The sequence below is a fragment of the Macaca fascicularis genome, chromosome 5 (genome assembly GCF_037993035.2).
Source record: "Macaca fascicularis isolate 582-1 chromosome 5, T2T-MFA8v1.1".
Classification (NCBI taxonomy): Eukaryota; Metazoa; Chordata; class Mammalia; order Primates; family Cercopithecidae; genus Macaca; species Macaca fascicularis.
This window is the reverse complement of record NC_088379.1, coordinates 133,030,687-133,046,012: the sequence shown is the minus strand read 5'-3', so window position 1 is coordinate 133,046,012 and position 15,326 is coordinate 133,030,687. Positions and strand designations below refer to the sequence as shown.

The 15,326-nt window shown below is 41.5% G+C and overlaps 1 protein-coding gene across 20 annotated transcripts in view; it reads right to left on the bottom strand.

The window, feature by feature from the left end:
- Positions 1–992: 992 nt before the first annotated feature.
- ABHD18 (abhydrolase domain containing 18) overlaps positions 993–15,326 on the bottom strand; it is a 68,662-nt gene continuing 54,328 nt past the window's right edge. For 11 of the 20 annotated variants that reach the window (XM_065545452.2, XM_065545453.2, XM_074040440.1 and 8 more), the window contains 5 exons: positions 14,770–14,859; positions 13,732–13,833; positions 9,843–10,221; positions 7,432–7,594; positions 6,790–7,231 (listed from right to left, as the gene is read on the bottom strand). In XM_065545452.2, coding sequence (XP_065401524.1) covers positions 7,150–7,231; positions 7,432–7,594; positions 9,843–10,221; positions 13,732–13,833; positions 14,770–14,859 — 816 coding nt within the window. In that variant the 3' untranslated portion in view covers positions 6,790–7,149. Of the gene's footprint in view, positions 1,569–6,789; positions 7,232–7,431; positions 7,595–9,842; positions 10,222–13,731; positions 13,834–14,769; positions 14,860–15,326 lie in introns of those variants that run through there. The other 9 variants (XM_065545455.2, XM_065545454.2, XM_074040431.1 and 6 more) reach the window with 1 other exon arrangement.

Here is a 15,326-nt window from a genome sequence, read left to right as displayed (position 1 = left end):
AAGTTTGGCATTTTGTTTTGTTTTGGTTTGAGACTGAGTCTTGCTCTTGGCTCCCAGGCTGGAGTGCAATGGTGCGATCTCGGCTCACTGCAACTTCTGCCTCCAGGGTTCAAGCGATTCTCCTGCCTCAGCCTCCTGAGCAGTGCCTGCCACCATGCCCGGCTTTTTTTTTTTTTTTTTTTTTTTTTTGAGATGCAGTTTTGCTGCTCTCTTGCCCAGGCTGGAGTGCAGTGGTGCAATCTCAGCTCACTGCAACCTCTGCCTTCCGGGTTCAACAAATTCTCTTGCCTCAGGCTCCTGAGTAGCTGGGATTACAGGCACACGCCACAATGCCCGGCTAATTTTTTTGTATTTTTAGTAGACACAGGGTTTCACCCTGTTGGCCACGCTGGTCTTAAACTCTTCACCTTGTGATCCACCTGCCTCAGCCTCCCAAAGTGCTGGGATTACAGGCATGAGCCACCGCACCCGGCCTATTGGCATTTTTTTTAAACCCTAATCTTTAGTAAAGTTTTAGTCTAGCAAAGTCTAATGCATATCTGCAGAACACTCATTTTGATTATTATTATTATTATTTTGAGACGGAGTTTCACTCTTGTTACCCAGGCGGGAGTGCAATGGTGGGATCTCGGATCACTGCAACCTCTGCCTTCCGGGTTCAAGGAATTCTCCTGCCTCCCGAGTATCTGGGATTATAGGCATGCGCCACCATGCCTGGCTAAGTTTTTGTATCTGTTAGTAAAGAGGGGGTTTATATTGGTCAGGCTAGTCTTGAACTCCTGAACTCAGGTAATCCAACTGCCTCAGCCTCCCAAAGTGCTGGGATGACAGGCGTGAGCTACCACACCCTGTCACTCACTTTGATCATTAAAAGCACTTGTATTCAAGTAGAGGTACATATCAAAAAAAGAAAAAAAAAAAGAAAGAAAAAGAAAGCAAAGCACTTATCTATGAAGCTATCAGGATATTTTAGAATTCAAAGTTAACACTGATTTTATACATCATAAGTATTTATTTCCACAGCAGAAAATTAGTTGAACACAAGATTATGAATTCACCATACATTCAAAAAATAAACATGTTTTTCAAATAAAGTCAATAGTGAAATGTTATAAGGGTACAAAGTAAATGCTGATATATTAAAATCTTGGTTTGATTTAGCAATTTTACTAAAACCCAGAAGAGTTTCAATGAATAAATTTATTTAATTTAATAAATTATTCATGATTAAAAATTTAGTTTTCATAGATAGTAACAACAGACTAAACACTGAGTATATGGGATTCCAATGAACAATAATAAAAATACTTTAACATTATTTACTTCAAATATTATCTTGAAATTATTCAAATGTATTCGAAGTTTATAGTTAACGGATCTGTAACAATGAATTCCAGACTACATTGATAGCGATTAGATATATTAGTGCTGTCTGCTTGTCCTTCACATGATCATAGGATGAAGCTTCCTTTTGTAAGAAACATCTTCGCCACACTGGTTACATATAATAATCCAATTAGTTAGCGTATTTATGGAGGAAGCGTTCAAATGCATCATAGATGGCTTGTCTAAAATTAAATATGAAAGAAAAACTCTAAGTAACTAACAAAAAGGGGGGACAAACAATGCCTTTACCGTAAGTTATTTCCAAATTTATCTGTGGCTTGCAACTTTACATCCTCTCTAAATAGCTATGAAACAGGCAGTTTACCCTCCTCAGAATGGGTGTTTGAATCCATGTAACTTTTTTTGTTTTTTGAGACGGAGTCTCCCTGTGTCGCCCAGGCTGGAGTGCAGTGGCGCAATCTCGGCTGACTGCAACCTCTGCCCCTCCAGGTTTAAGCAATTCTCTGCCTCAGCCTCCAGAGTAGCTGGGATTACAGGCGCGTGTCACCACGCCCGGCTAATTTTTTTTGTATTTTTAGTAGAGACGGGGTTTCACCATCTTGGCCAGGCTGGTCTTGAACTCCTGACCTCGTGATCCACCTGCCTCGGCCTCCCAAAGTGCTGGGATTACAGGCATGAGCCACCGCGCCCGGCCTTTTTTTTTCTTTTGAGACAGGGTCTTGCTCTGTCGCCCAGGCTGGAGTGTAGTGGCATGATCTCTGCTCACTGCAACCTCTGCCTCCCAGTTCAAGTGATTCTCATGCCTCAGCCTTCCAAGTAGCTAGAATTACAGGCATGCACCACTACACCCTGCTAACTTTTTGTATTTTTAGTAGAGAGGGGGTTTCACCATGTTGGCCAGGCTGGTCTCGAACTCCTGGCCTCAACTGATCCGCCCGCCTCAGATGCATGCAACTTTATCACCACTACTGGAAAACATCAAACATACTTCCAACTTTGATGGATCTAGAAGCATTATCTTTTTCTGAAGCACTTTTTTGTGCCTTAGAATATACATATTCATACACACAAAGATGCACACACACAGTGGCATGTGTGTGATGTGTGTGTATAAAATAAATTATGAAAGAAAAAGGGACTGATTTATCATCACTTTGTTAAAAATTAATTATGTGACTTTTCAGAATGTAAGATTCTGTTTCACAGATTATGATATAGATGCTTTTCATTTACTATGAACATGTTCCTAGCTACTTAAAATCAAAAGCCTTGGTTTCCTACATTAACTTTACCGAATATTTTAATATTTCAATTGAAAACGAACAGACAAATTTTATCTTCCATAAGGTATTTCTTCTTTCTTTTTTTTTTTTTTTTTTTTTTTGAGACAGAGTCTCGCTTAGTCGCCCAGGCTGGAGTGCAATGGCGCGATCTCGGCTTACTGCAAGCTCCGCCTCCCGGGTTCACGCCATTCTCCTGCCTCAGCCTCCCGAGTAGCTGGGACTACAGGCGCCCGCCGCCTCGCCCGGCTAATTTTTTGCATTTTTAGTAGAGACGGGGTTTCACCGTGTTAGCCAGGATGGTCTCGATCTCCTGACCTCGTGATCCGCCCGCCTCGGCCTCCCAAAGTGCTGGGATTACAGGCGTGAGCCACCGCGCCCGGCTCTTTTTTTTTTTTTTTAGAGCGAAGATCTCACTATGTTGCCTAGGCTTGAGTGCAGTGGTTACTCTCAGGTGCAATCGTAGCACGCTGCAGCCTCAAACTCCTGGCCTCAAGCTATCTTCCCACCTCAGCCTGTTGAGTATCTGGAACTATAGTCCTGCGACACCCTGCCCCACTCACAAGATATTTTTTTCTAAAGCTGTTTTTTTTTTTTCTATTGTATAATACATTTTCATAGCAGAATATTCAGAAAATCCAAAATATAGGAAGGGGAAAACATCATAATCCCATCACTCACATCTACTGTTAATCTTTTCATATCTTTCCTCCAGGATTTTAAGAAAATGCATGTCTAGGCCGGGCGCACTGGCTCACGCCTGTAATCCCAGCACTTTGGGAGGCCAAGGTGGGCGGATCACAAGGTCAGGAGTTCGAGACCAGCCTGGCCAACATGGTGAAACCCCGTCTCTACTAAAAATACAAAAATTAGCCGGGTGTGGTGGTGGATGCCTGTAATCCCAGCACTTTGGGAGGCCAAGGTGGGTGGATCACAAGGTTGGGAGTTCGAGACCAGCCTGGCCAACATGGTGAAACCCCACCTCTACTAAAAATACAAAAATTAGCGGGGTGTGGTGGTGGGTGCCTGTAATCCCAGCTACTTGGAAGGCTGAGGCAGGAGAATTGCTTGAGCCTGGGAGGCAGAGGATGCAGTGAGTCAAGATCACGCCACTGCACTCCAGCCTAGGTGACAAGCAAGACTCCGGCTCAGAAAAAAAAAAAAAAAAGAAAGAAAGAAAAAAGAAAATGCATGTCTATATTTTCATGCAGTTTAAATAATAACTATGAGATATTAATTTTGTATCCCATTTGTTCAACTAAGCATTTCCTGACATCCTAACAAAGCTATTAAGACTATCTTTGGCTGGGTGTGGTGGCTCACGCCTGTAATCCTAGCACTTTGGGAAGCCGAGACACGTGGATCACGAGGTCAGGAGATCAAGACGATCCTGGCTAACACAGTGAAACCCCGTCTCTACTAAAAATACAAAAAAAAAAAAAATTAGCCAGGTGTGGTGGCAGGCGCCTGTAGTCCCAGCTACTCGGGAGGCTGAGGCAGGAGAATGGTGTGAACCTGGTAGGTGGAGGTTGCAGTGAGAGGAGATCATGCCACTGCACTTCAGCCTGGGTGACAGACTTGAGACTCTGTCTCAAAAAAAAAAAAAAAAAAAAGACTATCTTTGAAACTGATAGCCTGCTAATAGATTATTATTTCCAATATGTTGGGAAGTCATAGCTTTACAACATGCTTGTCTTTCTTTGGCTCAAGGATTCGATCCTTGTGAATTATAATGAACCATGAGAAGGGAAAAAAATTAGAGGTCGATATTTGCATGTTGGTGTAAACACATAAAGAGATTTTGTTTTGAAGATAGATATGACAGCAATAGGGGAGAAGTAAAGAGGACTTTGAAATTATTGCCCACTGGATAATTTTTTTCCTAAGAGTTAGTTCCAGGCACTTGCTCTTGTGGAATGAATCTGAATTTGTTTACTTCCTGGTGCCTAAAGTTACAATACGGGCTTGTGTACATGTGAGAAGGGTTAGGAAAGGTACATGTCCCTTTTTAATCATTTAAATAGCCTCTTATTCACTTGTATTATCAATAAGCTCTAAATAACACACAAATATATAGAGCACATAAAGGAATGGCTTTATTTAGTTATTTATTCATTCATTCATTTTTTGAGACAGAGTCTCACTGTCACCCAGGCTGGAACGTAGTGGCACAATCTCAGCTTACTACAAGCTCCGCCTCCTGGGTTCAAGTGATTCTCCTGCCTCAGCCTCCTGAGTAGCTGGGACTATAGACGAGCACCACCATGCCCGGCTAATTTTTGTACTTTTTTTTGTTTTTGTTTTTGTTTTTGCTTTTTTGAGACGGAGTCTCGCTCTGTCCCCCAGGCTGGAGTGTAGTGGCCGGATCTCAGCTCACTGCAAGCTCCGCCTCCCAGGTTTACACCATTCTCCTGCCTCAGCCTCCTGAGGAGCTGGGACTACAGGCACCCGTCACCCCGCCTGGCTAGTTTTTTGTATTTTTTAGTAGAGACGGGGTTTCACTGGGTTAGCCAGGATGGTCTCGATCTCCTGACCTTGTGATCCGCCCGTCTCGGCCTCCCAAAGTGCTGGGATTACAGGCTTGAGCCACCGCGCCCGGCCTAATTTTTGTATTCTTAGTAGAGACGGGGTTTCACCATATTGGCCAGGCTGGGCTCAAACTCCTGACCTTGTGATCAACCCCAACCTTGGCCTCCCAAAGTGCTGGGATTACAGATGTGAGCCACTGCGCCTGGCAGCTTCTTTTATTTTTATGTTTGGTGTGTGAAAAGACTGAATTTTTAAAAATTCTACTATTCCAATGTCATCTAAACTCTGTTAAGTTTTGAAGTGACTGATGGGGAATGGAAGAGGTCAAATAGCTTAGTAGTGACTCCAACTGAGCAAGTTACTTAATCTTTTTTGTTCCCTTTATTCTGTGTAAAGGGGATAATAACAGAGCAATTGCCCTAGCATCTGGCACATGATAATAGTTAACATTTATGTCTCTCAAGTGAAGCCTTCATAGTAGCATTTTTGAGTTTTCATATTTGACTTTGATTATAAATCTACTCTTCCTAATACCTCTTAGCTATACTCCCACTTAGATACACAAAAGAGTGAAATAAATTTGACACTAATTTACTAATGCAAACAAGTGGGTCCTCTGCATTCACAGGTATAACAGAACTTTAGACTCTTCTTAAGCAACCCTAGCAACCCTAGGTAGTCACAGATTTTTGTTTGTTTGTTTATTTATTTATTTTTGAGACAGAGTCTCACTCTGTTGCCCAGGCTGGAGTGCAGTGGCGCGATCTCGGCTCACTGCAAGCTCTGCCTCCCGGGTTCAAGTGATTCTCCTGCCTCAGCCTCCTGAGTAGCTGGGATTACAGGTGCCCGCCACCACGCCCGGCTAATTTTTTGTATTTTTAGTAGAGACGGGGTTTCACCGTGTTAGCCAGGATGGTCTCGATCTCTTGACCTCGTGATCCGCCCACCTCGGCCTCCCAAAGTGCTGGGATTACAGGCGTGAGCCACTGCACCTGGCCTGTTTATTTGTTTTAATTTTGTTGTGCCAGAGGGCCAATGAGTATTGGATAGTCTGCTCACTCACCAATAGGGACTCAAATGCTGCATGAATGCTTCTTAAAAGATGATAGTATAAAAAGAAAGGTTTACTATATCCTACAAGACATGACAGACTTGAAGAATTGGTCTATTTCTCAAAAAGGTGACATTTATAAGTTGAGCTAGATAAGTAACAACATACGAAAATTATTTCTTACCTTAACAAGAGCTAAAACATGTCAAACATATCACATACAATTCTTCCATTAGATAGTTATCCAGTTGGCAGCTTTTTTGAACACTTATGGACAGGGCACTGATCTAATCATTTATGTGAACTTATTTATTTAACCATTAATAATAACATGATGAATATGTTCCAATAATGCAGAATACCAGAGAACTAGTTTTAGCATAAAAGGTTTTTTTTTTTTTTTTTTTTGAGACGGAGTCTCGCTCTGTCTCTCTGGCTGGAGTGCAGTGGCACAATCTTGGCTCACTGCAAGCTCCACCTCCTGGGTTTTAAGCCATTCTCCTGCCTCAGCCTCCCGAGTAGCTGGGACTACAGGCTTGCACCACCTACGGCTGGCTGTGCACCACCTACACCTGGTTAATTTTTTTTTTGGTATTTTTAATAGAGACGGGGTTTCACCGTGTTAGCCAAGATGGCCTTCATCTCCTGACCTCATGATCCGCCCACCTCCGCCTCCCAAAGTGCTGGAATTACAGACGTGAGCCACCGCGCCCGGCTAGCATAAAAGTTTTTATAAGTTCTAACTAAAATAGTGGAGTCATATAAAGTTGTTAACATTAAAAGCACTTCTTATTTAAGGTTCAATATTCACTTGCTAACTGAAAAACATTGCTAAATTATTCCACAGATGTTCAGGCCATTCTGAAAAAACATCAGAATAGAGTGAAAAAACTCTTGATGCACCAAAGCAACTTTAACAAGCCGTGATCGTCTTCTCACATCCTAAAATACCTGGCCATTAATATTTGAAGAGGGGAAAGCCACACGATAAAGCATGCCTATGATATGCATCATGCCTAGTTCTCTAGAAGAAAAAGAAAAGAAGATGAAATCCTAGGAAAGAGAGAAAATTAACTCAATGTGAGATTTGTGGGAGGTGAGGGGGGGAATTCAAAGATTGAAACAGATAATAAAAATATCTAATCTTTTATATTTGTTGAAGCAAAAAAATCCAGAAAACAAACAACAAATGAACGAATTAGCCGTTTAGACCAGCCATCTTACCTGAAGAGTCCTTGTTTAAAAAGATAAGCACTAATATGACCCCCTTCTAAGTATCGGATCTCACAACCAGGCCAAATTTCTTGTAAACTTCGAACTCCTGTTCGTGGAATATAGGCATCTTCTTTGGCTTGAACCACTATAATGAGGCTTGGATCAACTGGTACTAGGTATAGAATTTTAAAAAATTCAACATATACACATTAGAAAATAAAAAACACCACACAATGTAGTAAATAAAACATTCATCAAACTAAACATTTTTTTTTTTTTTTTTTGAGACGGAGTCTCACTCAGTCGCCCAGGTTGCAGTGCAGTGGCGCGATCTCGGCTCACTGCAAGCTCTGCCTCCCGGGTTCACGCCATTCTCCTGCCTCAACCTCCCGAGTAGCTGGGACTACAGGTGCCCACCACCACGCCTGGCTAATTTTTTGCATTTTTAGTAGAGACGGGGTTTCACCGTGTTAGCCAGGATGGTTTCGATCTCCTGACCTCGTGATCCACCCGCCTCGGCCTCCCAAAGTGCTGGGATTACAGGCGTGAGCCACCACGCCCGGCCTAAACATTTTTGATTAAGTTAAAAATCAACTATAATAGGCTACATTACTCATCTCCAGTACGAGATAAACATTCTAAAAATGATACAAAATACTGTGGTTTTTAAAAATTAACTAATTTCTTTCTTTTGTGTGTGTGGGTACACAGTATATTTATGGGTTACATGATGTAAGATATTTTGATACTGGCATGCAATGCATAATAATCACATCAGAGTACATGAGGTATGCATCACCTCAATAATTTATTTTAAAGATGGGATCTCACTATGTTGCCCAGGCTGAAGTGCAGTGGCTATTTACTGGCAAGATCATAGTGCACTACAGCCTTGAACTCCTGGGCTCAAGTGATCCTCCCTCCTTAACTTCCTGAGTAGCTGGGACTACAGGTGAATGCCACCACACTCAGCAATCTAGTGGTTTTTTTTTTTTTGGGAGACAAGAGTTTCACTTTGTCACTGAGGCTAGGGTGCAGTGGTGCAATCATAGCTCACTGCCACCTTGAATTCCTGGGCTCAAAGGATCCTCCTGCCTCAGCCTCTGAGTAGCCGGGACTATAAGCATGTGCCACCACGCCCAGCTAATTTATTTATTTATTTATTTTATTATTATTTTTTGAGATGGAGTCTCACTCTGGTCCCCCAGGCTGGAGTGGAATGGCACGATCTTGGCTCACCGCAATCTCTGCCTCCTGGGTTCAAGCGATTCTCCTGCCTTAGCCTCCTGAGTAGCTGGGATTACAGGCGCCTGCCACCACGCCCGGCTAATTTTTGAATTTTTAGTAGAGATGGGGTTTCACCATGTTGGCCAGGCTGGTCTCGAACTCCTGACCTCAGGTGATCTGCCCGCCTCAGCCTCCCAAAGTGCTGGGATTACAGGCTCGAGCCACCGCGCCCAGCCTATTTATTTTTGAGATGGAGTCTTGCTCTGTCACTCAGGCTGGAGTGCAGTGGAACGATCTCTGCTCACTGCAACCTCTACCTCCCGGGTTCAAGTGATTCTCCTGCCTCAGCATCCTGAGTAGCTGGGATTACAGGCGCCTGCCACCATGCCCAGCTAATTTTTGTATTTTAAGTAGAGATGGGGTTTCACCATGTTGGCTAGGATGGTCTCAAACTCCTGACCTCAAGTGATCCATCTGCCTCGGCCTTCCAAAATGCTGGGATTACAGGTGTGAGCCACTGGGCCTGGCCACCCAGCTAATTTTTACATTTTTTGTAGGGATAGGGTCTAACTATGTTGCCTGGGCTGGTGTCAAACTCCTGGGCTCAAGTAGTCCTCCCACCACAGCCTCCCAAAGTGCTAGGATTACAGGTGTGAGCCATTGTGTCCAGCTCCAGAGTGTGTGTTTGTGTGTCTGTGTGACAGAGTCTTGCTCTGTCACCCAGGATGGAGTGCAGTGGTGTGATCTTGGCTCACTGCAACCTCCATCTCCTTGGGCTGAAGTGATCCTCCCACTTCAGCCTCCCAGGTAGTTGGAACTACAGGCACGCACCACCACACATGACTACTTTTTCGTAATTTTTTTTGGTAGAGACAGGGTTTTACCATGTTACCCAGGCTGGTCTTGAACTCCTGGGCTCAAGCAATCCACCTGCCTCAGCCTCCCAAAATGCTGGGATTACAGGCATGAGCCACCACGCCCGGCTGTCCAGTGTGTTTTTTAATGAGTAAGATAATCTTAAATTTTCATAGATAGAATGTGATACATTTATCTATCTTTGCAAACATATTCTGGAGCCAACAAAAAAATATACCCTTGAAATATATAAAATTATCTTATAAAGCATCCTTTAAAATGTTTCACAAATATTTACACATCAGCAAATATTCTCAATTTCATATAAAAATTAGTACCTGAGAAATTTGCTACATGAGTACATTCATCCATGACACCTTTCATAAATATTAAAGATTCTTTCCGAAGATTGTTTCTTCTTTGTTCTTTACTAAGTAGGTGGTATGACTGAGGGTTGCAACTTGTATAACTACTTTTGTTGGTTGAAAGTGTTTGATTGAAGCACTTCATCTTAGAGGTATCTTGCAATAAAAGTCCTTCTGATGTTGCACTGACAGACGTTTTACTAGAATTATGGCAGTCAGCAGGTTTTTGGGATACAACTTGGTTTGTTATATCTAAATTTAGAGTTCTGGAAACCAGATTAAGGTTAGTTAGCTTGTCTGCACTGCTAGTGAAGCATTTCACAAACTCTTGTCCCATTTTGAAAGAATCTGTCTGAACATATGAAAGAAAACATTATTTAATATAAAATAGGGTTTTATTAACAACTTTGTCAAAAAAAAAAAAGAGAAAAGACAAATGTCCATCAATAAATAAATGGATAAACAAAATGTGGTACATTCAAACAATTAAACAGTATTCAGTCTTAAAAGGAATGAAATTCTGACACATGCTACAACATGGATGAACACTGAAGACATTATCTTAAGTGAATAAGCCAGACACAAAAGGAGAAATATTGTATGATTCCACTCATACGAGGTCCCTATAGCTGTAAAATTCATAGCAATGAGAAGAGAATGGCAGCTGCCAGAGACTGGGAGAAGGGAGGAATGAGTAGTTTTGTTCAATGGGTAAGTTTCAGTTTGAAAAGATAAAAACGTTTTGTAGATAGATGGTGGTGATGATTGCACAACATGTATATACTTAATGCCACTGAACTATACACATAAAAATGGTTATGATAGTAAATTTTATGTTGTATATATTTACCATAATTTTTTTTTTTTTTTGAGATGGAGTCTCGCACTGTCCCCCAGGCTGGAGTGCAGTGGCGCAATCTCGGCTCACTGCAAGCTCCTCCTCCCGGGTTCATGCCATTCTCCTGCCTCAGCCTCCCGAGCATCTGGGACCACAGGCGCCCGCCACCACACCCGGCTAATATTTTGTATTTTTAGTAGAGATGGGGTTTCACTGTGTTAGCCAGGATGGTCTTGATCTCCTGACCTAGTGATCCACCCGCCTCAGCCTCCCAAAGTGCTGGGATTACAGGCGTGAGCCACCGTGCCCAGCCTCATAATTTTTTTAAAAAAGAAAGAGGTATCAAAATTTAACTCAGGACTAAGATAAATGACTTACACTTTATTGCTGTTTCCTACTTAACAGTAAAGGGTATCATTTAGCCTGCATCTTTTTTTTTTTTTTTTTTAACAGCCAAAGTTTTGAAATCCATGATCTGCCTTAACCTTTGAACTTCTAAAAGTCTTACAAATGAGTAACGTAAATTCAAACAGAAGAGGACACCAGCGTCCCCAAATCCCTTTCTCTGGTTGAACTAACCAGAATTAAAAATTATTGGCTGGGCGTGGTAGCTCACGCCTGTAATCCCAGCACTTTGGGAGGCTGAGGCGGGCAGATCATGATGTCAGGAGATCAACACCATCCTGGCCAACATGGCAAAACCCTGTCTCTAATAAAAATACAAAAATTAGCCGGGCATGGTGGTGTGTGCCTGTTATCCCAGCTACTTGGGAGGCTGAGGCAGGAGAATCGCTTAAATCTGGGAGGCAGTGGTTGCAGTAGGTTGACATCGTGCCACTGCACTCCAGCCTGGGTGTCTCAAAAAAAAAAAAAAAAATCAAGAAAAAAAAGAAATATTGCCTGTTAAAGTCTCAAAACTGTATTCTAAGTTTAAGGACTTGTAAATACAGTTATGTGTTGTTTAATGATGGGATATGTTCTGAGAAATGCATCATTAGGTGGTTTCATTGTTGTGTGAACATCACCGTGTATTTACATAAACCTAGATGGTATAGCTCACTACACACCTAAGCTATATGGTATAATCTATTGTTCCTAGGTTACTAACCTATACAACATGTTACTGTACTTAATACTGTAGGCAACTGTAACACAATTGTAAGTATTTGTATATCTAATCATAGAAAAGGTACAGTAGGCCAGGCACGGTGGCTCATGCCTGTAATCTCAGCCCTTTGGGAGGCCGAGGGTGGGTTGATCGCTTGAGGTCAGGAGTTCCAAGACTAGCCTGGCCAACATAGTGAAACCTTGTCTCTACTAAAATATAAAAATTAGCCAGGTGTGATGGTGGGTACCTGTAATCCCACCTACTTGGGAGGCTGAGGCAGGAGAATCATCTGAACCCAGGAGGTGGAGGTTACAGTGAGTAGAGACTGTGCCACTGCACTCCAGCCTGGGTGACAGAGCAAGACTCCATCTCAAAAAAAAAAAGAAAGAAAGAAAAAGAAAAGGAAAAGGTATAGTAAAAATATCGTATTAAAATCTTTTGGGCCACTTTATATATGTGACTGAAGCATTGTTATGCATAACATGACCGTACAACGTAAGTAAATAATATATGAGGTAAGTGTCTCCCTATAAAAGTATTCAAACTAATACATGAAAAAGAAATGATAGAATATCAGCAACCATCAATGTATTGATACAGTCATTAAGCATCAGTAGAGGCTTACATCATAAAAAAAGAGAAAATCAGATATTATGTGTTTCCTATAGCCTTGTGAAAGAAATCAAAACAATGAGTTTAATCAAGCCTTTATCTAGATCCAACTGCCAATTTTCAGGCAATGTAGAGCAAAATGCTGAACTGTACCATGCGAACACAAACAGAAAAATCTAGATTGTGAGAAACCCTACAGGTCAAATAACCTAAATTCTTCATGAAATAAATTATAAGGAACATAAAGGGATGTAGGGCAACTTATTTCTTTTCTTTACAGATTGATTGATTGATTGATTGTTTATTATTATACTTTAAGTTCCAGGGTACATGTGCACAACGTGCAGGTTTGATACACAGGCATACACGTGCCATGTTGGTTTGCTGCACCCATCAACTTGTCATTTATATTAAGTATTTCTCCTAATGGTATCCATCCCCCAACTCCCCACCCCCCGACAGGCCCCAGTGTGTGATGTTCCCCGCCCTGTGTCCAAGTGTTCTCATTGTTCAATTCCCACCTGTGAGTGAGAACATGTGGTGTTTGGTTTTCTGTCAGAAGGCAACTTATTAAAGGCACTTCAAATAAAAGAACTATAGGGTCTACAGATACACATTTGGATAATAAAATTATTTTAAAAGCAGAAGGAATAAACATAAGGATAATGATCACTAATAATGCAGGAAGGAAGGCTTTGTGATTAGGACACATTTGAAGGGGTTTCTGGTTTGGGTGGTCAAGTTTTATTTTTGACCTAGGTAGTAGTTACAGTGTGTTTGGCTTTTAATAAATGTAGTAAACCACATATATGCTTTGCATGATTCTCTGTATCTGTGTTTTATTTTAAAATAATTTTTATTTATTTATTTTTAAGAAAGAGTCTCACTCTGTCACCCAGGCTGGAGTGCAGTGGCACAGTCTTGGTTCACTGCAACCTACAACTCCCAAGTTCAAGAGATTATCCTGCCTTAGCCTCCTGAATAGCTAGGATTACAGGCATCCAACAACACATGCGGTTAATTTTTGTATTTTTACAGAGATGGTGTTTAGAGATGGGTTTGGCTGGGCTAGTCTCAAACTCCTGACCTCAAGTGATCAACGCGCTTCGGGCATCCCAAGGTGCTCGGATTACAGGTGTCACCCACCATGCCCGGGAAAAAATGAACAATTTTTGAAGTTAAAAAATAGTATGTACGGCTAGCTATGTTTTTAAAAATTTGCTATTCTCTTTAAAAACCTGAATCATTAAATATACAATCAACTCCCCCCTCCACCAATGTTGGATGGAAAGTGAAATACTTACTCCACAGTATTCAAGCATGTGAATAATTTCTTCTTCATATACTGTCTGGGTATAATATTGCTTTTCCAGCTCCCGCCAATTAATTGATTTACTCAACACACCCTGAAATAATAAGCTAAATTAAGATCAAACCACATCATAAGGCAATTTGCCCAATACTTTTGTTATTATTACTGTGTGAGACTACCTATCTTTTTTTTTTTTTTTTTTTTGGCAGATGAAGTCTCACTCTGTTGCCCAGGCTGGAGTGCAATGGCACTATCTCAGCTCACTGCAACCTCCGCCTTCCGGGTTCAAGTGATTCTCCTGCCTCTGCCTCCCAAGTAGCTGAGACTATAGGCATGTGCCACCATGCCCAGCTAATTTTTGTATTTTTAGTAGAGACAGAATTTCACCAAGTTGTCCAGGCTGGTCTCGAACTTCTGACCTCAGGTGGTCCACCAGCCTCAGCCTCCCAAAGTGCTAGGATTACAGGTGTGAGCCACCGCTCCCGGCCTGAGACTGCCTATCTTTCGCCTGCATGTAAGGTTGGCCCTTAACTGGAGTCTGGGAAATTGACCAATAAACAGCTTTCTATACTTTTATAAAACTTTTCCTAAAAGATAAGACTGGGTCACTGTATCTAAACTGCTTATATAAACAATGCAGTTTCTGCTGAACACCTGCTTTCCTTCTGAATTTTTGGTGCATGCTAGGCAGAAGTTATCCAAGTCACTAACCCCTGATAAAAACTCTGGACTGCAAGGCTCAGGGGAGCTTCACTGATGGACAGCGCTTTGCACTTACTGTCAATAATTATTGCTCGAAGAATTAAGCATGAACTGTAACACTCCATTAGGAGAGGAATCTCGGAAGCTTGTTCTTGGTTTCTTTTGTTGTAGTTAAGCCTTAATCATGATTACGACTATATCATCATACGACTCAGGAGTCCTATAATTCCTTCCATGAATCACCAAAGCTGAGGGTGGTTTTGGAGACCCCCAAAACAATTACCTCTAATTATATATAGCTACCTAATATTAATTACAATTAAATTACCGTAGTGAAGACCCCAGATGCTGTGGACCAAGACAGGCATGGAATCAACGGCATGGGCTTAGGCCAGTTGGATACCGCTAAGGAAGCCATCTGTAATATAACAGATAGTTTAGAGAGCTTCTGTAGAGTTTCTATTCAGTAAAATAAAAATATTTAATATTAATAAGCATTCAGTGCAGTAAGTTGGTCAGATAAACACAAAGTCTGCAAACATTTGTGAGAATGTCTAGCAACCTCATTAAACTTCCCAAATCATAAATTCAACAACATTTAATTTCCCCCTTAGAAAGCAGTAAAATGTAATAGAAAACTTTAAGTAACCTCAAGACCATTCACTGAGAGCTACTTTCTACTGTGTAAATATGGAGCAAAGATGCCGAGATGTAGATGCTGGGCAGCAGGGTAAACACACTCATTACTTAAGTGACTTACACAGATACAGCAAAATCACAACTATAAAACAGACCATTGAGGTGGACTGAGTATGCAAAGAATTCGGGGAACCACAAAGCAGATTACATAATAGATATAAAATAATGTAATGGGTGTGATTAGAG